A 24,190-nucleotide genomic window follows, 5' to 3' on the forward strand; every position below is an offset into this window, starting at 1 on the left:
CTTGCTTTTCGAGTCTTCTACTCAGTTTTCCCCCCCCCTGAGCGGCGAGACCTCAGTTCTCCTCTCCCTTTCCTATCCTTGCTGCCGTCGTCTCCTGCTTGTCCGGCAGGCGAACTCGCCAGCATGGAGCACCCGAAAGCGAGGCGAGCCGCGCAGGGGGAAACGGGATTTTCTAAACAATCTTCTGGATGCTGCTTAGCGGTGGCGGCGTGCTAGAGGGAAGGCCTAGTCGCTCCGCATAGTGAGAGCCGCTGCAGCCGGAGACTCGAGAGGTCGCCCCTGCTCGCGTCTTCGCTGGCAGCCACCCGTTGCTTCCTCGCCTCCCTTCCCTCTTCTAGCTCTCGTCTGACGGGCGCAGCCGTCAGCTAGACTTCCATAATCCCTTGGCACCCCCAGAGTGGAAGAGACACCTGTCTCCCGGCGGCCCCGCGTCCCTCGCGAGGGCGCCTAGCCTTCGCGACTCCCCCCGCTTCAGGAAAGTGTCTCCTGACACGCTCGGCGCAGCGTGAGTTGTCGAGACAGACAGAGCCCACCGAAAGTCCCACCTGGCGACGTGCGGCCGCAGGATCTCCACCGCGAGGATGACCGAACGTGTGCAGCCGGTTTCAGCATCCTTCGCAACACATGGTGCCACTCCTTGTCACTCCGGTTGCACGTGTGTGTCACTTCATCATCCAGCGGGTCGGCACGCGCCTTTCGAGCTATGGAGCCGTCATGCGAACGCTGATCTGCCGGATCTCCTTCATTAGTCACGTGAGTACGTGGGCGTCGTGACTGTTGGCTTGAGAGACAACTAACTCGCCCTGTTGCTTCTGCTAGACCAGTGACTCCTGTGCTCTCTGTGCGCCGGCACATCCCTTTTTCTATCCATATACTTACATCTGCCAACAAATATATGAATATTTACATCTAAATATAATATATATATTGACTGAAAGTTGTGTAACGGCGACTTTGCGTCCACGGGGGGCGCCGCTCCTGTTACACTGCACTCAGCACGCATGCGAATCTGCCTGTGCTGCGTTTTTTTTTTTCATTTGTTGAGTGTCGGCCTCTGGAGACAGAACGATTGAGAAGGGCCTCGCCGCACAGAGGCCGCCGCGATGAACGCTAAAACGCAGTGCGCGTCGAGTTTCCTCCTCACATCTCTCGCCGCGTCCCGCGGCGCAGAAAGCTATAGAGAAACCACTGTAGAGCCCGACAGACCTCCGCACAGCTACACACACACAAATATATATAGATATATTATATATATGTAGACTGTGAGCGTATACGTGTGCTTATACGGGAGTTCACCCAAGAAGTCTTCCTCGCTTCAACGGCTCGCCTCCTCCCCCGCGTTCGCTTGCTCGCTGAGAGAAGGAAAGCCTCGGTATCACTCTCTCTCAGCGCTGCGTCTCCGCCGTGAAGCGGAGGGCGCGCGAGAGACGAAACTTCGCAGTCTTGCCTATCACGTGAAGCGCTTTCGTGAGTCTCAGAAGCGGGCTAGAGCCGGATGGCGACCCGCGCGAGGAGAGAGAAGAAAAGTAACAAGGCAGAAACGAAGAGACGCAAGATTTACTCGTCTCCACCAGAAAAGTTGACGGTGTCGGGGTTGATACCTTGGCTGAAAGCGAGGGACACACAGCAGAAAAAGACAGCGACATGTCCGTGCGCGTACATATGGAAACATGCACGTGCATAAGATGAGGATACGCATAGATAGATAGATGTAGAGGGATAGATATAGAGAAGATACATCAATAGGGATAGATTAGGTAGATAATAATTTCCGGCCTCGTCTGTCTGTGTGGCGTGGGTTTGAGTCTTCTCTTCGATTCATCAGTTTCCGCGGTTTGAGAACACGCTGCGACAGCTTTGTTCGGTCCTCCTTTCTCAACGCGCGAGACTAATTTAATTAGAATTTGGAACTGGCGAGTTCCATGACTAAGCAGTCTATTAGTTTTATTGATAAATTCAAGCCAAAAACGTATCTCCAGAGGTCTCGCAAAAAAATCAGCAATCTTTTCGTCGCTCTCACCGGCGGAGGTTTTCGCGCTCCAGCGCGTACGACCAATTGGTCAGGTTGAAGTCACGGTAGGTCGGAATATCGTAGTACCTGGAAAAACAAAGACGAGCGCATGAAACATCGGCGATGAATGCGACGCACACGGTTGAGCGAGCGTGAGCGTCTTACGGCTGAACCACACATCCTGACGCGAAGACACACAGGAAGCCTCCACAACACCCCCTGCAAATCACCGCTCAAAACAACAGTCACATAAATATATATATGTATCTATCAATCTTGCATCCATCTATCGATCTTATCTGTGTCTGTCAACATACAAATGCATACATATATATATATATATATATATGTACATATATATTCCCACCCACCGGCGATGGTATATGCATATTGTATGAGTACATAAATAAGCAAAAATACATATATATGTTTCAATGGATCTGAGCTTCAAAGATGAAGGAGTCGCGTCAAATGCCGCATACTCGACGCGCCGGCAGAGCAGCCGGCACGCAGCAGCGGAAACGGCACCCCTCTACAGCGCGCAGGCGAGGCAGAGCGAGATGCCAGACGCTGTTCAACGCGCGAGACAGACACTCCTGCGAGAAAATAACCTATCGAGATGGCTATGTGGCAAGAGGACCACTTTGAGACCGACGCAGAAGGACGCACCGCTTCGCCAACTGGTGAAAACCGATGAAACTCAAGACGCCAGCCGCGAGGGACTTGGAAAACCACCCCTGCTTGAGGAGTAGGCCGTAGTGCGCCATGGCGGAAAAACGCGAGACCACCTGAGAAAGCGAAAACAAACACGACGATGCACTCGAGTCAGTGTTCGAGGGACGAAAGAGCAGAAACAGTCAAAACTTGTATGCGCAGACCCTAGCCCCAGCACGACGGCACTCGCGAGGGAGGCATCTCTCTGTCAGTGCGGACTTGGAGAGAGACACAGGTCTTTTTTTTCAGGATGGCAGCAAGAGGACGCGTGCCTTCTTTCGGCGCCGAAACCAAGAGCACCGAGACGACGCACTGTCGAACGAACGCGAGCAGCGAGAGAATATAAAAATATGCCGCTAGGTTGGAGCGACACTGAGACGGAGGAGAGCGGAAGACGACACAAGCGGACAGAGCTTCTCCCCAGAAGACGCGAGGAAAAGGCAGCCAAGAGCGAGAGGGCGGCGGCACGCGCCGACAGAATGCGAGGAGACAGGGCTGCAGGCCCTGGTGAAGGGAGAGAAGAAAAAAGGAGTGAGCGCGAAGAAAACATACAAGAAGGGCACTGAAACGACCCGCCTCAGGGCATGGACGCGAGGAAAGAAACTTTCTCGAAAAGATCGAAGCGCGAGGAAACGCGAAAGGCGACAGAAGAGAAGAACTGGCAACTCAGACGAGAGGGAAGGACACAGCAGAGAGAGAAGCGAGCACCGGAGGAGACCGAAGGGAATTCGGCACGCACGGAGAGGATCTCGGGGAGACAAGGCGCACGAGGCGTGGAACTGAACTAGGACGAAATGATGAGAGAGTGGACTGCATGAACCCGCGAAAGGACTCTCCACGTAGGACCCCGAGAGATAGACAGAGAAACCCGAGGGAGCAGAAGAAATCTAGCAGATTGTTAGAAAAAGGCAGAGGAGAGAAAGAGGAGAAAGCTGTGGGGCAGACGCAGAAAAATTGGGAGAGGAGGGTGAGCAGAAAGAGGGAAACTCGCCACCAACGGAGGAGGCAAGAAGCGGAGAAAAAGAGGCGCAAAGACACACAGGGAGCGTAGAGAGTAAGGTGCTGCGGAGACCCTGGCAACCGACAAAGAGCTCTGCGCAGGGCACGCACGTAGAGGAAGCAGCCAAAAAGATGAAGAGCCAGACGCGGAAGATGGAGACTCAGCAGAGTCCATGCGGAGATGGAGAGCGAAACACGAGGCAGGTGGTAGGGCAGGGTAGCAGAGAGGCTTAGGGTAGCCGCGACGAAGAAGCACTGAAGAGTCGCAGCGGATGAGAAACGCGAGTGAGTCAGCATCAAAAATGGAGAAACTCTTGATAGAAGAAAGCGATACAGTCCCTTTAGGCGGTTTAACGGCATCCTCAGACTTCTCGTCGTATCCCTCCCCCTGGGCGCCTCCGCCTTCGCCGCTTCCTCGTTCTTCCCGAAGTCGTCGCCCTCCTCGTTCTCTGCGCCGCAGAGGAAATCCCCTCCTTTCTCTGCGGCTCCAGCATCGTCAATCGCGCGACCCGGAAGACCCTTTTGCTCCCTACCTCTTGAAAAAGACGTCTGTCGCTTTTCTCCTGTCTTCCTCGAGCGAGGAGTGGTGAGGCGCTGCCTGAGAGAGATCGAGAGATATCGCGAAGGAAGATGAACGGCGAGTCTTTCGCTCAGATTCAAGGAGCAGGCGATGGAGAAAACGCACATTTCATAGGAACAAAAGAAGCGGAAATGTGACTTGACAACCTGCTTCGAGTCGCAAGCGCCCAGGTATCCCCTGTGTTCCGTTCTCCTTTTATAGAGCGACTCTCTCTCTCTAGCGATGCGCAGCGGCAACCTCGCGCGAGAGTCACGGCGACCGCTTTTCCGCTCCCTCCTCCGCCCGAGCTTCACGGCCTGTTAGGAACTCAGGTAAGCTCGTGAGTCTCTTGCGAACTCGGCCGCACACACCCAGGTCTTCGTGCGCGTCGAGGCTCTAGGAACTTCCTCGCAGAGCCTTCTTCTCTTCCCTGGCGAAAAAACGAGCCCAAATTCGCCCTTTCTGGCCTGCGCCTCCGACACGCAGGCGCGCGCCCTACAAGAGGAACGCTCTCTCACACCCTCTCACCTCGCGCCTCCGCGGCGCGACGCCGCCAGCGACAGCGAGGCGAAGCTGCGCGTCTCGTTTTGAAGTCTTTTGAGCCTAGTTGGCGTGAAGATTTAGTGAATCCTGCTTTAGAGAGGCCTTTCCGCGCGCCTGGTTGGATGCATCAGAGGGTGGGCATCGAGAAAGACAGAGAAAACGAGAGAGAGAAAGGAAGAGCGAGAGTGAGTCTACAGAGTTCCTCCCGCTTCACCCGTCAAAGAGGACGACGAGGGAGACACGCGCGAGTGCGAGAGCGATTTGAATGATGATGTGCAGGGCAGCGCAAGGTCGCTGCGAAAGATCGCCACTCAGCGGGCGGAAAGACTAGTCTGTGTGGTGTCACAGCCGTTGCGGACTGCTTCCCAGCCGCGACAAATCTTCGTCGAGTGAGGCAGTTCCCTGGAGTCGGATTCTACGCGTTTGACTGCGGCGCGCCGTCCCGTCTCTTCACTTTCTCAAACGACACGGACAGAGAGAGAGCGAGAGGGAGAAGCGGCGGCGGTTGTTGCCGACGTGATAGAAAGCCGACTGCCGGCCTTCTCGCGCGTTTGCGTGGATGTTGAAGGAGGCGAGCCTTCCTCGGAATCCGCGCGGCAGCCGCCAGCGTTCAGTTTGCGAATCGAGAAGAAGAGGAGAGAGAGCGAAGCGCCTGCGCTTCGCAAAGAGCGAACGATCTCGCTGACGCGACGCGGGAAGAAAGGGACGCCGCAAAGGCGTCCAGAAAAGCCATCTGCCGAGCCGACTCACCACGTCACGCGGAGACTGCAGTTCGAGGTCATTTCCGTTCTTTCTCCTTCCCTTTCCGCCACAGGCCATCAGACGTCGGGATGTCTGCTTTCTCTCCCTGGCGTTCCATCGTTCGCGCAAGCCTGTTCTGTTGAGGAGGCTTAGCCTCCGTCGGCGCAAACATTTTCTCTCCCGGCGTTGCCCCGTTTCGCTCTCCTCTCCTTCTTCTCCTTCCCTCTTTTTCTCCCTCGTTTTTCCTCTTTTTTCCCTCCTTTTTTCCCTCTTTTTCTCCATTTGTCTCCCCGAAGGGCACGCGCGACGAGACTTCGAGGGCAGCGAACGGCTTCGCGAAGCTGTTCGCTCTGCAATCACTCGATCGCGAGTTTCCCTTCTCCTTTTCTCGGCACCTCCGCGTTCTTTTCTTCGCTGCAGTTCTTCTTCGCCGTGTTCTCGCTTGTCGTTTGTCTTTTGTCTTGCGTGGTGTATATGCGCGGTGCTCTGTCGTTCTTTTGTCGTCTCGCTGGCGAACTCGCAAGTTCTTTTTGTCTTTGCTGTCGTCTATCGCTCTGCACACGTCTTAGCTTTCGAGGAGGCGGTGTCGTTCTGACCCCACAGAGTCCTTCTTCCGCAGGAGCTCTGTTGACTGCAGATCGGCTGTCTTTGCGCTGAATTGCTTGGCACTTTCGAAAATCACCCCTTTGTTCTTCACTCTGTTGTCTCCTTCTCCTCGCCTCGATCGCGGTGGAGCCGTATTCTTGCGCCCCTAGCACCCTGTGTTGGCTGCGTCAGTTCTTCTCTGCCTCGCCTTTGCTGTCTCTCCCCGGTCTTCGCGTCTCCGCGGGCTAGGGAAATCTCCCCTGTAAAGGGCCGCTCGCGACTTCTCAAGGCTTCTGAATCCGTTTCTTCTTCCGCGACTGTGACTCTCTCGGCGTTTTTGTTACCTTTGTCTCTGTCTTTCGAGCCTGCGGAGAGCCCGCCCTATTCACCGGCCTTTTGAGTCGTGCCTGTTCAGGAAAACGCTTCCCGCGTCTGTCTTCTGCGATTTGGTACCTATCCAACGTCCATGTTTTTTGTATACACAGATATATATTGACATATACAGAAAGGTATTGAAGTACAGATACAGATATATATTGATATATACTTTGTATCTGCAGAGACCCCTACCCCCTTTATGTGTGGCGGTGCCTGGTGACCACGCACCGTCCTCCAGTGAAAGACAATGCAGCGTTTTGTTTGTGCGGCGAGGCGTTTGTTGACGAGAAAGTGCTTTTTTTGCGCGCCGCCCTTCTGGTAACTTGAAGACGCGGCTGCGACGCTCCGACATTGACGCTTCCGTGCCAGCTCTTTGGGAGGTTCTCCGCAGTTGCGCGCGCGGTTTTTTTCCTCTCAGCTGTGCGGCGCCCGCGTCGGCTCCCTCCTCACGGGGCACTGCTCCGGTCTCTCCTCAGCGCGGACTCTTCCTTCCTCCCCCCTCCTCCCGCATCATCATCGTCTCTCCCCTCCGTCGCCTTGAAAAGGCGAAAAGAACTCAGCGTCGCGCCGCTGTTGCCTTCATCGTCTCGCGTTCTTCTGTCCGCATCGTGGAGAACGTTGGCGTCTCCGCAGGAGGCGAGGCTTGGAGGGCGGTGCACCGGAATTGAGAAATAGACGCGAGGCGTTAAGGGAGCCGCTGCGGGGGGAGGAGAAGAGGCCGCCAGCCCGCCGACCGACGGGAAAGAAGCGCATCGGCGCGTTGTTCGTGTGCCTCCTCTGCTCCAAACGGCCAAAGGGCGCGCCTGGACAAGACCTCTGGCGCTTCAGCCGTTTGTCTCTCGCCTGTCTGCGCGCTGACCGCGCGGAGCTCGCCGCAGCGGCGCCGACGGCGTCTCGCGAGTGGATTTCGAGTCCGCGCCCTGCACGCCACCTGTCGCTTCCGTGTTGTTCGGCGTCGCGAGTCCCCGCGGGCTTCGGACAGCTGCGAGGGCGAAGTGCGAGAGGCGATCGGGCGCGCGGCTCGACACGGAGGGCGGCGCGCGGAGCTCTTGGGCGCAGGTCTGCACAGAGACATGTCACGTTTCGCGGGCAGTCGACTGCGGGGCGATGGCGACAAGGGCGAGCACGAAGACGGCGACGCAGAGCGAAGAGGCGAAACAGACTGCGCGCCGCCGCGCCTGAGCGGAGACGCGCAGCCGGCCTTCGCCTTCTCCGCGCCTTCCGCCCACAGCAACGGCTCCATCAAGCGCGAAAATGTCAGCGGCATGATGGAGCCGACCACCTGCGTATCGTCCGTGACAGACGGAAGGGAAGACCTCACGCGCGGCGAGGGCGCCTACGCCGCGGCTGATACCCCCGCGGAGTGCGGCTCAGCGCGCCTCCGCGACGCCGAGGACGATATGGATGTCGTCATGACTGAGGCCTTCGCGGACGCGCCGCTGATCTGTGGCGCGCCAGGCTCGCCGAGAGACTCTGGGCCTCTTCCCGTGGACGCCGGCGGCGCGCGAGATGCTGGCTCGTTTGCTCTGTCTGCTCACGATGCGGCCTCGCCTGATGACTCCGCCTCTGCCTCCGCGGCGCTCCGCGGAGAGGGGGAGGAGGCCAGCGCGGCGGAGCCCGACGCGCATGCGGCGCCCGCGCAGAGCGCAGAGGAGGCGGAAGAAGGCGGGCGTTCAGTGTCGTCTTTCTTCTTCCAGCACCTTCGGACTGCCGCGGCGGGTCGGGAGGAAGGCCGCTGCGCGAGCGAACTCGAAGGCTCCGCGGCGAGCGACGCGATGGATGCGGGCGCTGCCGCGGAGGAGAGGCACGCGGACGGGGGCGCGCCGGTGGCTTTGGGGAGAGGAGACGCGGCGTGCGAGACTGCTTGCGGCGAATTTGCAGCGAGAGCGAAAGAGGATGCGCAGGCGCCGAGCGGGGAGGGAGAGGAGGCGAGTGCGACGGCGGGCGTCGAGTCTGCGCCGCGTGACGCTTCGCCGCACGCGCAGGAGGTTCCTGTCGCAGGGGCAAATGATGGCGCGCCGCCGCCTCCAGCGTCTGCGTCTTGCACGGCGGCGGACGCGGAGGAGGATATGGGCGGGGGCGGCGAGGCCTCCGCAGAGTCCTCGCTGGCGTCTCGCCGCGGGAGCCGAAGCGAGCGTAAGGTGCGAGGCCGGCGCTCGAGCGAGAAGCGGGAGGAGGATCGCGAAGAAGAGGAGGAAGAGAGGCGCAGGCGGCCGGAGGAAGAAGAGGCGGAGCTGCTGCGGTACCACAGCGACATTCCCGAAGACGTTCGCGAGGGGAGGTGGTGTACGAAGGCCGCGACGCACTACATGCATCTGAAAGTTTTGATTTACCTGCACTTCCTCGTCTACCTTGACCGCGGCTTTGTGCGGAGTGCCTCCGCCAACGAGGACGGTCAGGAAGAAGACCTCTCGCCGCCGCACCCGAGCATCAACGCGGATTCGCCCTTTCTCTTCGACCTCGCGGATCCTCTCCGGCCTTCCTTCTCCACGCTCTCTCTTCTAGACCTCTTCAACTCCATGCTCGCTCGGTACGGAGGCAGGTCGCAACTCTCGCTGTCAAAGTCGACCCCACAGTGTCGTCTTCGTCCTTCTCACGCTTTCGCGCACTGCCAGGAGTTCCCCTTGCGTGCCTTTCACTGTTTGGAGATGCGCGCGTTCGCGTCGCATCCGCGGTCTCGCCTTGCCTCTCTCTCTCGCATACTCTCTGTCTGTCCCTTTCTCGCGTCTGGAAACTTGCCCTTTGCGGTAGGAATCGTCGCCAAACACCCCTTATGTGGATTCCCGTCTCCGGAGGGTGAAGGAACTGCGCACTTGTCTCCACAGCTGCATCGCGTCCAGCCTCTGCCTCTGCTTTCTCTTCTTGCGTGGCATTTCGCCTGCGCGTCTGCGTCTTCCGCTGTGCTTTTCCGCGCGCCGCTCCACGGGCTCGCGATCGGCTGTGTGTGTCTCTGCAGGTATGGCGCCGCCGCCGTGGAGGGCGTGTGCGCGTTTCTGACCTGTGACGCGGGTTTCCTCCACTACGTCCGCTGCCATTTCCTGCGAGACTGCCTGAAGGCAGCGCGAGACGAAGAGGAGGAGCGCCGCCGGCGCGAGCAGGGCGACGAAGTCTCCACGGAGGAAGAGGATGACGACCGACACCGCGGCGAGGGGCGGCGGCGCAGCGAGAAGCGCCGCCGATCCTCGTCGGGCGTCGCGTCGCGCGAAGACGAGGGAGAAGAACAGTGCGACTCGTCGGTCTTCTCCTCGCTGTCGTCGTCGTCTTCCTCTGAAGACGAGGGCAGCTGCGCGGCATCGCCCACCTCGTCGCCGCCGCCGTTCTCCGCGTTTCCACCGATCGACTCTCCGCTCTTCCCCGCGCTGCCCGTCTCGCCAGAGCCGCAGCCGCGAGGGCGGGCGTTGGGCGGACGGCGCGCGCCGGTCGTCTGCGAGCTGCTCCACGCCTCAGACCCCGTGAAGTGCTGCTGCCGCCTCGCGCGCGCAGCGGAAGACGACGACGGCGGGAAGGCCAGGAAGCGGCGCGGCGGCCGCCAGGGCTCCGGCAGCAGCGGGGTTGCGAGGGCGCTGCCGCTGCTGCAGAGCGCCTTCGAGTGCGAAGACCTGCATCTGCCGCCGCCGCTGCCGGCCTCTTTTCGGCGCTACGTGCCGCCGCAGTGCTTTCCGACACTGCCTGCGTCTGTCTCGCGCGGCGAGGAGGGGGAGGAGGCGAGCGGCGCGTCCGCGCGGCGCGTGGGGGGGGACGACGAGGCTGCGGCGCTGACGATCGCGTTGAGTTTCACGACGCGGGATCTCTTGCGGCGCTCGTACACGGTCTACGACTTTTTCGTGACGGCCTTCTCAGAGGGCCTGCCTGCCTTCTTCCGCAACGACTGCCCGCTCTCGTGCGTCTCCTCCTCCTCGTTCCACGACTGGTGCTACCGGCTGCCGCGCCCTTCACTCTCTCCCGGCCTCCTGCCCACGTTCCTGCCCAGTCCCATCACCGCCGGCGGCGCCGCGCAGCGAGCCGAGGCGGGGGACAGGGCACACGACTTGGATGCGCTGGAGCACGACGACGCGGCGGCGGCGCCTGATCAGGGAACGTATTTGGCGCGGCACACGTCGTTCGAGGGCGGCTGCATGGTGAACTTCATGCTGCCGGGGGAGACGCCGGCGTCGATTCTCTTTTGTCACCTGCTGGACGCGTTCGCGGGGATCGCCGCCGCGAGTCTGTGCCGCGGCCTGCATCCGGAGTTCGCCTCCGCGACCACCAACGTATACCATATCGTGAAGGTTCTCGAACTCTTCATCTTTGCGCGCTCGGGCTCCCTCGACCGCCTCCCCCCCCATGTGACCTGCGCGCTGCCCAGGCGCTGGAAACACTTGCTCGACTTCACGCCCCTCGAAAAAGCCCCGGCGCGCGTGGGCTCCAGAGGCGGCGCGCGGGCGGCGCCGCCGCGCGAAGCGCAGAGAGAGGTCGACGGGCGCCGCGGGGGCACTGCTGGCGCAGACGGAGGCGCGAGCTTCGAGGGCGCGGGCGAGGCGCGCACGACGCAGGGCGACGAAGAGGGGCGACAGCCGCGCGACGCGCACGCCGAGGAGGCGCGCGACGGGCGAAAAGACGGGGAGCATGGCGAGCAGGAGCCAGGTGCCGAGACCTTCACGCCAGAGGAGCGACGGGAGTTCCCTGGAGGCGAGGAGGAAGAAGAAACGGCGGCCTCTGTGAACGACAGAAGGAGCGCGGACGCGGCGACGGAGAGGCGCGGCGAAGTCGCGGGCGCCGAGGAGGCGGAAGAAGAAAACGGCGAACCGCCTCTCCTCTCGCTGCCGCTCGTCATGGCGCACCTGCTTTTCACGATCCATCACCCCGCCAGCCAGGAGCTCTTCCTTCGTCTCCTCGGTGAGGCTCGCTGGCTGGCCTTCGCTGCCCAGCCCGCCGGTTGCCTTGATTCCCGCAGATAGGCGTCGCGATGCGCACACATCTATGTGTTTGTCCAGTGTATGTAAATCCGTCTGTCAATCCATATATGTGTATAAAACTATATATATTTTTGTGTATCTACCGATCTGCATACATATATATATATATATATATATTCGCCCGGGGGCTCACACGTGTCGGTGTACATATACATATGTCTATCTACCTCTGCGTATCTATTATGTGCATATGTCTTTGCCAGTGTGCAGCGTGCTGCGAAAGGATGATTCGCGTGGCGAGCGGCAGGAGAGGGGAGAACCTGGTCGCGGGGGAAGGCGAACGTGTGTCTGCGACGGGTGCTGCAGCCTTGCCTGCGATGCTTCCGCCGGGGCGGGGCGCCGCGGAGGTTTTCGCTTACGGGTCGGTGTGTTTTCATTGTGTGTTGGTCCTCAGGGAGCAACAGCGCGAGCGGGAGTCCGATCTCGGCGGCGTGTTTCCACGCGTTGCTCTCGGGGCTGCAATGGCCGGTGCTGCTGTCGACGTCGCTGCGCGAGGCTTCCTGTCAGACGCGCGTGGATGCGCTGCTCCGCGCGGAGAATCTGCTGCGCTTGGAGCAGAAAGTCCTCGCGCGCCGGCGGAGGGGCGCCGCGCGCGTGCGGGAGAGGGCGCGCAGCCGCTCAGCGTCGCGACGCGCGTGGAGTCCCGCGTTCTCGCCGACGTTTTTGCTGGCCTCCTCGTCCTCTTCCTCCTCTTCGCGGCGCCTCGCCTCGTCTCCGTCGACGCTCTCGCCGTCTGCCTCGTCCTTCTTCTCCCTCTCGCCGCTGCAGCGCCGCGCAGCCGACGCGCCGCGGCTCGCTAACTCTAGCCGCGACGACCGCGCCCTGCCGCTCACGCCGCTCTCCTTCGCCTCCCTGGCCTCGTCGCCCGTCGCCTCCTCCTCCTCGCTGCCCCCGCCCAGGGCCTCCGCCGCGCCCGCGCGTGCCGTCTCGCCCTCCCCGCGCTGGCGCTCGACGCGGCTCGCCGGTAGCGGGCGCCGCGCGGCCTCCGACGGCGGTCCGTGCACCTGCGCGTCTCCCTACCCCGCCTTCCAGCCCCAGGGACCGCGCGAGTGCTGCCGACGCTGCGGCCTCTACTTTGACGGATTCTTCTCCAAACGCGCTCTTGCAGGCGAGCCAGAGACGGCTGGAGAGCCCGAGAGGGACTCTCGGCGAGAGACGGCCGCACGCGACGACCTGCGCCGGCGCATCCCCTCCCTCTACTCCGTCGCTTCCTCACCCTCCTCGGCCTCCTCAGGCGCCGCCGCCGCCTCGGCGTCCTGCGGCCTCGCAGGCGCTGCGCAGAGCTCAGTCGACGCGGACGGCCCCCCGCCGCGCGAGAGGAGTGGCGGCGACGCGTCTGCGGGCGCCGCGCGTCGGTCGGCGGCGCCGCCGCTGTTGGGCTGGCGAGTGTTTCGCTGTGGGACGCGCGCGTGGCGTAGGCGTCTGCTCACGCTGTTTGTCGTCGCGGGGAGGGAGTTCCAGAGCTTGAAGGCCTCGTGGACGTCTCGCCAGCGGCGCCGGGGGGGCGGCAGCCTCGCGTCCGCGCACTTTGCGTGCGCCGAGAAACGCGGCAAAAGCGACGCCGACAGCGCGCGAGGAAAAGACGAAGGCGAAGAGGACTTCCTCACGGCTGCGGCGCTCCGCTTCCCGGCCTGGCTGTGGTGCGCGCAAGACGATCGCGGCGGGCATCTGAACCCGCCAGAAGACGGAGGCGCGCCGCCGACGTCGCCACGCGCCTCGCGCCTGGGCTCCGCCGCGCACTCGCGGTCGCACAGCCGACGGCGAAGAGGAAAAGGCGCGAAGAAAGTGGCGAGCGTCGGCAGCGCGCGACATGACGGCGGCGCGAGTGGCGACGGATCGGACGCGACGCCTTCCAGGTAAACACACTCTCGCGCGAAGGCGCCGCTCACCCTGCGACAAAAGAGATCGCGAGTCGCGTGTTGTGTGCAGAGAGGCACATCAAGGGCTGAGGTGTTAAAGGGGGGAGGAAACGCGAGAAGCGGCTCGAGCGGGTGCTGCAGCGAGCCACGGGCCACACATATAGGGGAGTGGGGAGGAGCGTGTGCGTGCGTCATGGCTGCAGGAAACGTATCGCATTTTAAGCGCATGCATGTGCTGAGCTTGGATATCCCGTGGCACGCGCTCTCTCTCTCTCGTTGTCCGGTTTCGGCGGTTCGCAGGTGGCTGAGAGCTCCGCGCAAGCACCACAGGCGTCGCTCCGCGTCGCCCTCTCTTCCGTCTTCCGCGCCGGATGTCGCGTCGAGTGCAGCGGCGGCGACGTTGCCGCCTGCCTGCGAAGCCGGGCGAGAGAAGGCGGCGCTGTTCCACCCGCTGTTGGGCTCCGCGCCGACCGCGTCGTCTCTCTCCGGCTCGTCTGGCGAGTCGCTGTCGAGCGAGGGGCGCCACTTGACTGCGCTGCCGCTCGTCTCGCGGTCGCAAGGCGCGCTCGAGGACAAGGAGCGCGAGGCGGAAATGGAGGGAGGCAGCGAGGCTGCGGCGGCGTCAAGCTCCTCGGCGGCGTGTTCTGCGGCGGCGCTGAGTCCGCCGGGCGCGTGCGGCGGAGGTTCGCGGCCTCACTCGTCGAGTCTCTGTCTGCCGCTGCCTGAGGCTGCGCAGGGCGGACGCGCGCGCTCGGCCGCGGCGTCGCATGCGCCGCCAGGGCTCCCTCAGCGCCCCCACGGCCTCCACGTGGCGTCGCGGAAGGCGGCGCCGAAGATCCACGTGCTGCAGTCGTCGCGGTGTCAGTACAGACAGAACGCGCACTCGCTCGCGGCGCTCGCCGCGCGCGGCTTCTTCCTCTTCGGGACGCTCGGACTGACGCCGCAGCAGCTGCAGCACCGCCACGCGGTGCGCCGCCTCCACCTGGAGTTCCCGTATCTCTTTCTCTCCGACGACGAAGCGGGGCCTACGCGCGCGCGCCGCGACCGCGCGCGAGCGGCGCAGGACGAGTCGTTCAGCGGCGCAGAAGACGCGCGAGGAAGCCCGCGGCGGAGGCACAGCTCCGCTGCGGAGAGCGAGGAAGCCGAGGCGGTGGAGGCGACTCAGTTCGTCCCGGTGCACGACGAGGCGCGCGACGCGAAGCTGCCGCTGCACTTTGCACTTTGGCGGGAGTTCGTGGAGCGCCGGCAGAAGCTGGAGCGACGCCGACGCCGCGAGCGCCTCAGGCGCGAGAAAGAGATGCGCCGCGAGGAGGAAGAGATCGCTGCGCGGAAGAAGAAAAAGGCGCAGAAGAAAACAAAACACGAAGGCCGAGAGGGCACGCGCAGTCGCGCTCATCACGCAGCCGCCAGAGCGCAGCTCGCGCAAGGTGACGCGGAGGGACAGCGAGCAGACGACGCGCCGGCGGCTCGCGCGGAGGACGGCGAAGACGAGGAGGCGCACGCCAGCGCCGACGATGAGGAATCCAACGCGCCCTGCGGTCTCGCCGCGGAGCCCGCGTGGTTGCGCGAGAACGAGGCCGTGCGCGCGGGCGACGCGGCTGCGCGGAAGGAGAAGAAAGCACCGCATCCGCTCGTTTTCCTCGGTTTGCACGACGGCCTGGACGTGCTGCTGCAGCGCATCTTGGAGGGGAGCTACAAACACCCGAACTGCCGCCCGCCAGGCTGCGTGGGCATCCACGCCTATACTCCGGGAATGAGCGAGGCGCAGTTTCAGGTGAGAAGAACTCGACAGCCGCCCGACGGCCCTCTGGTCTCGCGCGGCAGTTGGCGCCGAAGGCCTCCCGACGATGGCGCGGTGGGCGCGCACGAAACGCGGAGAGCTGAAGCTACGTGCAGACGATTCGCGCGTGCCCGTGGCGAACTCCAGACGCACGCGGATCTGTTACACGCTTAGCCTGTAACAAATCACAAGGCGGCTCACAGAGGGAGGCGTGGATGCGTCCGCTGGAGAGACAGCGTGCGTCGTGTTTCTTTTTTTCACGCGGCTGGGTGGCGAGTTTCATCGCGCCGACCCGCCCCTCGGCTCGTGCGGCGTCTCTCTGTCTGCCGCATCTGAAAGCGTCTTTCCTTCGCCGGTTTCTCAGCGGCCTTTGGTGTACGTAAAGGCGTCTCCACAGTCTCCGTGTGCAGAGTGTTTGTTTTTGTTTGCAGACCTGGCTGCAGCAGAAGCTCCAGGAGCGCGTCTCTGGGATGGAGGAAGTATACGGAGACAGCGAGTTGAACATGGCGCTGCAGAAGCGCCTCCTGGAGGCCACCTTCGTGCAGTCGCGAGTCGTCTCTCTTCTCTTCAAGTCGATTCTCCGCGGCAGCTCGCGGGAGAGCGGCGTCACGCTCCTCTCCGCGATCCTCTACCACGCGCACTCCGGTCGCGCCCTCGCGCCCTTCCGCGACGAAATCGCTGCCGCCTGCCTCCCTCATTTCGCCGAATACTGCGAACTGCTCTACATCGCGCTCGCCAAGTAAGCAGCACACACAAAGAAATGGAGAGACGAGAAGGCACACGTAAAAGAATGTGTCTTTCTGTGCGCATGCAGTGGTGTCTTTGGCTCCGGAGGTTCGGCGCGCCTCTGCGGGCTCGCCTCTGTGAAAGGCGCTTGCAGAAGAAACAAACTGCGAAACAAAAACAGTCTTTGGGGGGGGGTGTCTGGGTCTCTCCAAGCCCGTCTGCACGGAGGCGGCCAGCGCCCTCTAAGGAGACTCGCGGGGCTGCCTCAGTGCCGTAGAGTCCGACGATGTTTTCTGAGCGTCTTGCGTGTCTTTATCTTCTCGTTCGCGCGTGTCTCTGCCGCCTGGCAGCGGATTCTAGAGCTGGTCGCACGGAGGCGGGCGGAGCCCGCGCGGGTTTCTGCGCGTGCATGGGGCGGCTCTCTGCCTGCGGGAGGCTGAGCGAACAACGAAGCGTCTCCTCTTTGTGCGCAGGCCGCCGCATCGCCACGCGCCCGGCGGCGCCGTCCAGCGGCGGCTGGGCTACCGCGTCGTGGATCTGATGGAGCTGTTCAGAAGCGTCATCGAGCTCGCGCCTGTTGCCGCCTTGGCTGAAGTCCCGTTGCACTTCTGGAAGCGCCTCACGGACTGCTTCTTCGTCTACACGAAAAACACCATCTTCATGAGCAAGTGCCTGCCTGTCTTCAAAAAAGTAAGCGGAAAAGATGCATGCAGCCATGTATGCATATGGATATATTTATATGCAACTACACACACAGTTATGATGTCATTCTGCATTTCACGCATACTTACGTGTAATATATATACCTATATATATATATATACTTGTATACATTTTTATACATCTGTGTTTACGTGTTTCGGAGATGTGCGCCGAAGGAGCTCCGCGTTTTAATCTCTCAATTGTCGCTAGAGTCACTCTTTGCGAATGACTTCTTTCATTTGCAGGTGGCTGACCACGGCAGCAACGAGCTGCAGCGTCTGGTTTTTGTGCACTGCCGGCTGCTGAAGCGTCTCGACGTCGCAGTTTCGTCATTTCGAAAGCGCCTGCACACCAAGGCGAACACGAAAGGTGCGTTACCATTTATTTTATGGATTAACGGAAAAGAGAAGGTGGAGACGGCGCGTGGCGCGGCCTCTGTAGAGCGCTTTGAGTTTCATCCCGTCGCTTCTGATGTGTGTCTGTCTGTGGCGTTTTCAGACGGTTTGGGCGCGATCATGGATCTCCTGGTGCACCTGAACCACTTTTACCGGACGTCGGCTGAGAGTCTGGAGTTCAGCGAAGACTTTCCTGGTTTGTCGTCTTCCTCTTCGTCGTCAGTGCCGTCTACGCCGACGCCGACGCACCACAGCACTTCTTTTTTCTCCTCGGGTGCGCTGCTGCACGCCTCGGCCTTCTCTTCTTCGCTGCTGTCCTCTCCCTCCACCACTCCGGCGCTCGGCGCCTCCAGCGCCTCGCCGCTCTCGCCGTCGGCGTTCCAGTCGCCCGCCGCGCTCTCCTCTCCCGCGTATCCGCCGCCGCCGATCCTCGCGCTGCACCCGGTGCCTCCCATGATGGACGACTCCGTCGTGCTCTCTCCGCCTCCCTCGATGATGCGGATCGCCGCGGCGGCTAACTTCGCGGGGCTGCTGCCTGCCTCGCCGGCGCTGGACAGCCCGCGGCACCCGCCACGGTCGTTCCTCTGCAGGGCGAAGGATCGCATCGCGCCGCAGGCGGAGACCTACGCGCTGGCTCAAAAGGCGCTGTCGCCCTCAGCCGCCTCGTCGCGCGTGTCGCCACTCGCCTCCGCTTCTTCGGCGTCGTTCGAAGGGACTGCGGACGCGGACAGGCTGTCTGCCGCCGGAGGGGCGGGGGGCGAGGGCGACGCCGAGCGACCGGCGCCCCTCTCCCCAGAGGCGCCCGCGAGCCTCAACGGCTCAGACCTGCTCGCGCTGCCCAAGGCTGGGGGAGGCGCGGGAGTCGGCGGGCGGATGGCGCCCGAGTCGGCTTTCGGATCTCTGCTGTTGCCGTCGCCGCCGTCGCCCTCGTCGTCGCCTCTCCTCGCCGCGTCGTGCTCAGCGCGGCTGCAGCAGAGTGCGAGTCTGAGCCCAGGCAGCGTGCCGCTCTCGCCGAGCTCCTCGGCGGCCGCGGGATTCTCCTCCTTCCCCGCGTGGCTCTTCTCCAGTCTCGCGGCGCAGCCGAGCTTCGTCTCGCTCTGCTCGTGCAGCTCCTGCAGAGAGGCCGCCGGCGCGACGCTTGGCATGGCGATTCCGCCGGTGCCTCACGTGCACTGCAGCAGCTGCTCGAGCTGTCACCACAGCGCGCGGAGCGACTCCCGCGCCGCCAGAGCCGAAGACCGCGCCGACGCCAGCGGCGGGGAGCGGAGCCTCGGCGGCGGCAGCGCCCACGACCGCGACCCTGGCGAGGGACCCGCCAGCCCCGAGGCGCGGTGCCACGCTGCCTCTCAGGCGATCGGCGTTTCGCTGAACGACGCAGAGGGCCGCGACGAAGCAGGACAAGGCGGAGACGCCCGCGAACACCTAGATGCGCGCGACCCCTGTCCGCCGTCGCCCGCGGCCGCCGACGCCGTAGCGCCTCTTCCCGTGTCCCCCGGCGGGAGGGCGGCAACGGCGACGGTTGCGGACGAGTCTCTCGCCGGCGCGGAGGAGGGCGGCGCGGACGCGCGGTCGGCGTTTTCTTCGCCGACCCCGCCGACGGCTGCAGGCGCCCCGGCGGACAGGGGTCGCGGCGCCGAGGCTCTCGAGGCGCGCGACGACCTGCGGGCGTTGCTTGAGAGGGAGAGAGACAAGCTTGTCGTAGACCTCGACGCGCGCGGCCTGAGTCCGGTCTCCGCGTCGCCGCGGTTCGCCTCGCCTCTCGCCAGTCTGTCGCCGTGCACCGATCGCTCGCCTGAGCGCGTCGCGCGCATGCGGAAGGGGGGACCAGAAAAAGGCGACAGACGAGACGAGGGCGACGCGGCGCCCGCCGCCGCGCGCGCGACGCCGAGCTTCTTCTCCCCCGTCCCCAGCGAGGGTGCGTTGCTCGCTGCGGCGCCAGACGGCGCTGGCGAAGCGGCGGACGCCGAGCTCGAGATGGCAGTCTTCTCGCCCGAAGCGAGTCTCCCCGAGGCAGCGCCGCCGCGGCGGCAGCCTGCGCAGGGGGCATCCTCCTCGTCTTCCTTCTCTGCGGAGTGCCCTGTCGTCGCTTCTGGGTTTGTGGCCTCGCCGCCCGCAGTCTTCGCGTCGCCCGTCGCCTTCCTCTCACCAGTGTCCTCTCCGCTGTCGCCCGTGAATCGCGGCGGCGGCGCACTGGCTGCCGCGGTCGCGGCGGCGCGCGGCGGTGAGACCGCGGTCGGGCTCGATGAGATGGAGCGGGACGTGACGATGGAGGAAGAGGAACGAGGCGAAGGCCACGCCGTGGGAGCGCACGGCGCGGGCGCAGGGCCGTGCGACTGCGCGGAGACAGAGGGAGCGGCGCGGAGACAGGACTGTGGAGATCCGCACGAAGCGGTGAGCTGCGAGTCAAAAAACTCCCCCTCCCGCGTCTCCTCGATCCTTGCGAGAGCTGTCGCCGCGGCAGTCTCCGCCGCCGGCGCGCCGCGGAAGAGCCCGCCTCGCCCAGACTCGCGCGGAGACGAAGGTCCTCCCGGCGAGGCGAGCGGTAAGCGCCACGGCAGCGGAGAGGCGGAAGCAGTGCAGAGAGAGACATTCGGCGCGCCCGACGGAGGAGAAGAGAGCTCACAGCGCGGCGGAGACAAGCGCCACACGTGCTGCGCCGATGAGGTGAGTCGCGGCGGAGCGGCGACTCCAGCGAAAACAGCGATGACTTCGCGGTGGAAGTCTCTTCAGTGGCAACACAGGCTTGGGAACCGGGCGGAGGAGCGCGAGGCGCCTGAAAACCTGCAGCCATACACACAAAAACACACAGATGCATGCGTATATTCATACGTGTATATACAAACGTGCACAACTACATAAAAAAAGCAACTCGATAAATTCGGTGGAGCGTATGTGAAGGGAGGCGAGGGGGTCGGGGACGAGAGGCAAGCGGCTCGACGACTGAGGCGCTCGGAAGTTTTCCAAGACAGATGGACACGTGAAAGAGGGCAGACCGGCCAGCATGTCGCCACATGCATCGGCGTAGAGGTCGGCGTCTCAGCCTCTATCTTTTTTTTTCTACCTTTGAGTATATGGAGTCCACAGACTCCCGCCAGCGGGGGAAATTAGGGTTTAGGGTGCGAATTCGAACGGCGAAGCCACGACGGCAGGCAGTCTGTGTGTGTAAATCGTCCTTCGAGGCCTGAAAGTGCTGTTTTAGGGTTTCGGGTCTAGCTGCTCCATGGCTTTTGTGTCGGATCTGCGGAACGGTTTTTGCAGCTTTGTTCTGCCGGAAGTTCTGCGGCAAGCCAATCGACCGCAGACGTGGACGTAGCCATGGGCTCGGAGGAACTGCGGCACGCCTCCGATCTCTCGTCCCTCGCGGCGAGTGAAGGCCCGAAGGCCGTGGACGCATCGTCTTCCGCTGCCTTCCATCTGCCTACCTCGATTCACGCGTTTTCTCCCTCGTCGCCGTCCTCGCGGCCGTCCTCGGCGTCTTCCTGCTCGGGGGCAGAGCTCTGTCTGCCGCCTCGCCTGCCGCTGGGCGCGGGCTCGCTTCGCGGGGCGACCTCCGGCCTGATTCTGCCGGCGAAGGAGACAGGCGGGGAGAGTGTGAGCGCCGGCTCGGAGGCGGCGGACGCTGGAGTGTGCTCGTGTCCGCACAGCCGCAGCGCGACGCGGTGTTGCTGCTACGATATCTCTCCGCCGTTTTTCTTTACGACGGCATCCGCCTCGTCTCCATACACCTCGCCCGCGTCGTTCCAGCCCTTCCTGCTCCCGCCCGCGAACCTCCTCTACGCGCTGTCGCTGCCGGCTGCCTCCGCTCTCGACGGCGGAGGCGGCAGCCCCGTCGCCGCGTCTTCTGCCGCCGCGCTGTCAGGTCTTCCCGGTGCCGCGAGCTTCTCGCCCATCCTCGCGCCCGCGCTCGCCGGACTGCTCGCCTGCCCAGGCTTCGCGCTGCACGCCGCCGGGGGTCACGGCCGCGACGGCGAGAGCGAGGACTCTGGCAAGTCTTTCCTCACGCAGCTGCTCCTGACCTCGAAGAAGTGGCGGCGCATCAGCAAGTTCGTCAGGTAGGTCTCTCCCGCTCGCGAAGGCGCGCATCCGGAAAACAGACTGTAGACCAGTTGCCTGACTCAGTTCAGTGCGGCGATCGCTGAGAACTCCACTGGCGCCAGCCAGGCGCGCCCTGCGAGACGCCTCGTCTTCTGCACGAATCGCTCGCTATGTCGGTGTCTGTGGAGATGTATATATACGTGTTTGCTTCTGAGGCGCGATTTTCGAGGCATGCATGCCTGGTGCGGATACCGGGCGAAGATGCCTCCTTTTCCTGGGCTGAAGATGTGTGCGGTGCGCGTTGCGTCGAGAGGTCGGGTGTGTTTTCATCCAGTTTTGTGCGTGGAAGGGTCGCGACAGATTCTCAGATTTCTAACACAACAGGGCGCTTGCATGTGTGAGAGGGTGCCGCGCGAGCGGCGGCGAGTCTGTAGAGGGAAGGCGAGGCAGACAGCAGCGGAGTTTTTTTGCGCATGCGTTTTCTTTCCAGCGTGCAGACGCGCGGACCGTCAATGGATATCACCAATCCGTCGAATTTCATGCCTGTGGTAAGTAGCTCTCGATGCTGAGAAGACAGTTTTCGCCCCTACGCAGTCAGAGTGTTTCCGTCTCAAGGGCTGCGCGGGTGTCCACCGAGCCAGAACGAGGATGTTGAGGCGCTGCCTGCGAGGTCGCCGCTGCGATTTGTTCGCGTGCGATGAAGCGCCCGAGGAGTCTGTTGACGAAAGTCTTGCGCGCGGTTGAGGCCTTTCTTTAGAGTTGTTCATCCGTTCTGCGCGCCCCGCGTGGTTTTTTGCTGCACCGGGGCGGCTCCCAGCCAGTCTCTGTTCGAGTTTGTCGAGACGCAGCAACGCTTTTTCTTCGACACTCTCGTGTGCGACTTTGTGCTTCAGGAGGAAGCGAGGCGTGTGAAGGAGGAGCGGAAGCGACAAGAAAAACTGCAGCAGCACAGCGAAGGGCGCCACCGAAAGTCGCGCTCGGAGAAGAAAGTGAGCGGCGTCTCGCGCGTTTTTGTCTTGTCTGCTTCTTTTTTTTTTCGATTCTTTTCCACTGCATGAGCGAGAGAGGTCCAGCGAGACTGCGACGCGCGGGTTTTTTTTTCTGTGCGCCTTTCCGGCGCGTGGAGAGGGCGGGGTTGCGTCTGAGATTTGTCGTTTCGACCGAAAAGTCGTTCAGCGATGCGTTTTCTTTTTTCGGCGTGGTTGCAGCATCGACGGAGAGAGGAGCAGCGCCTAATGTGGCAGGACCAGCGCGAGGTGCATCAAAACTCGCGACCGGAACCCGGCGTGCTGCGAGACGACCTCGACGCCTTTCAGCACGGCGGGCGGCACCATCGTCGCCACCACCATAAGGGCCTCGAAAAATGAAAAAATTCGGAAAAATTGGACGAAAAAGAGGCGTGGATGCAGTGCGAGGAAACTCTGCGCGGCCAGACAGAAGACTTGAGACGGCAGAGGGCGCCGCACAGGAGAGAAATGGGCGTCCGTCCGAGCGTCGGCTCGCTGCGCGGAGCATGATCTCTGCCGAAAACTCAGCCCTGAAGAGAAGGGAAAGAGACTCAAGGCTCTCATCTCAAACAACTCGAGACAAAGGGCAGGAGAGCGACGCCCAGGCGTCGGGAAACGCAGCGAGGAAGTAAAATGGGCGCAACGCATGCGCGCCGAGCCTCCTCGAGGCGCTTTCGTATCGAGACTGAGGTGTCTGGTGTTTTTTGTCGTTTAGACGTGATGCTACCACGTGAGAAGAATGGCGACGGGACTGCATCTGCTCGAGCGACCCAGAAGAAGCTCCCACAGGGCAACGACTGTATCTGGCTCCTGCGATTTCGCTTCCAGTGCTCTTGGCTGTATTTCGTGTGTGTAACCCTCACGCAAACTCACTTGGCTTATTCTCTACTCAGTCGCGCGTTGTCACTGCTTGCGGGCGAGGGCAGGATTCTTCTTTCCTGCTTCCTCGGCGAGCCGCTGCCCTCTGCGGGCTGTGGAGGGTTGCCGCTCACTGCCGCAGATTGCCTTGAGACAGCGAAGGGCTCACACACACTCTTGTCCAGCAAGGAACAGGTCGAGGACTTTTGTGAATTGACGCAAGCGGTGTAGGATGGGAGCGGAAGCTCGCGAGCTCTCTCTCTGAAGGCGAGTTCCTTCGCAGCGATGCCGCGCAGGGGAGAGTTAGTTCACGTCACACGTGGCTGCACTTCGACTGACAAAGTGGGAATACGATTGAGTAGGAAAGGCCTGAACATCAAAGCTGAACACGTCGACGCAGAGTTTTTTTGGCTGCGGTGCTTTTAAAGTATTGGAGATTTGATTCTTTGGCGCGTCACTCTGTCTACAAAAATCGTGTAGGCCGCGCGCACAGGCGGGCTCGCCAAGCGACGCCTCGCAGGGAACCCAACGCCTTGCTGCTCACGCACAACGATGCGCCTCTGCATGCATGCATTTCCCTTCGATTCCGCACAAGTCTGTGTGTATCGATATCCGTGAATCTGCGCGCGACACGTTTTCCAATGCTAGAAAACCTGAAGAGGCAAGCAGACCCTCTTTCTGCTAGCCTCCACGGATAAAGGGTTCATAGTAGGGATTGAATACGTTTCCTCGTATCGCAGAAAGTGGACATGTATGACAACATAGGTGCATCTCTACATGTACGAGATATGTAAGCGCAAACATCGAAATATACATACAAATATACATATATACACATATACATATGTATACAAATGTATGTGCATGTTTTCGAAGGCTCCGGGCTACTACGTTTCTAGTTCTGAACTCGTTGAAACTGCATAGAAGTCATCAGGAAGCACAGAAGGAGTAATGAACGCAATAAAGGAGGAGAAGCCGAAGCCGGGATAGTCTGCACGCGAAGAGAGGTCAGGACTCTGCTGCGGCGGCGGTGTGTTTTCAATCCGCGGCCTTAAGAGCCCGCGAATCGCCGCCTCAGGATATCGCGGCCTCAATTTTTCCTTTGCTTCTGCATTACGTGACTCGGCTTTCTAAGGTTTTCTTTCCCTCGTGCCGCAAAGAAAGAACAAATCTGGTTGAAGAAGGAAAAAAATGTGCATGCCTGCGTTTTTTTGCATGCAGACTCTACGATGAACATTTCTCAAGGCGTTTGTCTTCGGTCTTCTTTTGCCGAAACGCAAAGGCGCTCCTCTCGAAGCGTGGCAGCCTTTATTTTTCCTTCTCAGTCTTTCTTTCTTCGTTGC

At 62.0% G+C, this 24,190-nt stretch overlaps 2 protein-coding genes across 2 annotated transcripts; one reads left to right on the forward strand and one right to left on the reverse strand.

Annotated features, from left to right (window-relative positions):
* Positions 1-1,557: 1,557 nt before the first annotated feature.
* Positions 1,558-2,778, reverse strand: BESB_000500 (uncharacterized protein; the record flags this gene model as incomplete). The annotated part of the gene is made up of 3 exons (XM_029358805.1): positions 1,558-1,606; positions 2,021-2,098; positions 2,681-2,778. The coding sequence occupies 3 exons, from the start codon at positions 2,776-2,778 to the stop codon at positions 1,558-1,560; spliced, it is 225 nt and encodes a 74-aa protein (XP_029221717.1).
* Positions 2,779-7,603: 4,825 nt separating this feature from the next.
* Positions 7,604-22,349, forward strand: BESB_000510 (uncharacterized protein; the record flags this gene model as incomplete). Its single annotated transcript, XM_029358806.1, has 11 exons — positions 7,604-11,405; positions 11,880-13,341; positions 13,645-15,118; positions 15,556-15,863; positions 16,324-16,540; positions 16,798-16,921; positions 17,051-19,611; positions 20,206-20,999; positions 21,473-21,530; positions 21,876-21,971; positions 22,191-22,349. The coding sequence occupies 11 exons, from the start codon at positions 7,604-7,606 to the stop codon at positions 22,347-22,349; spliced, it is 11,055 nt and encodes a 3,684-aa protein (XP_029221718.1).
* Positions 22,350-24,190: the final 1,841 nt, after the last annotated feature.

This window comes from Besnoitia besnoiti, chromosome I (assembly GCF_002563875.1).
Source record: "Besnoitia besnoiti strain Bb-Ger1 chromosome I, whole genome shotgun sequence".
NCBI classification, from domain to species: Eukaryota; Apicomplexa; class Conoidasida; order Eucoccidiorida; family Sarcocystidae; genus Besnoitia; species Besnoitia besnoiti.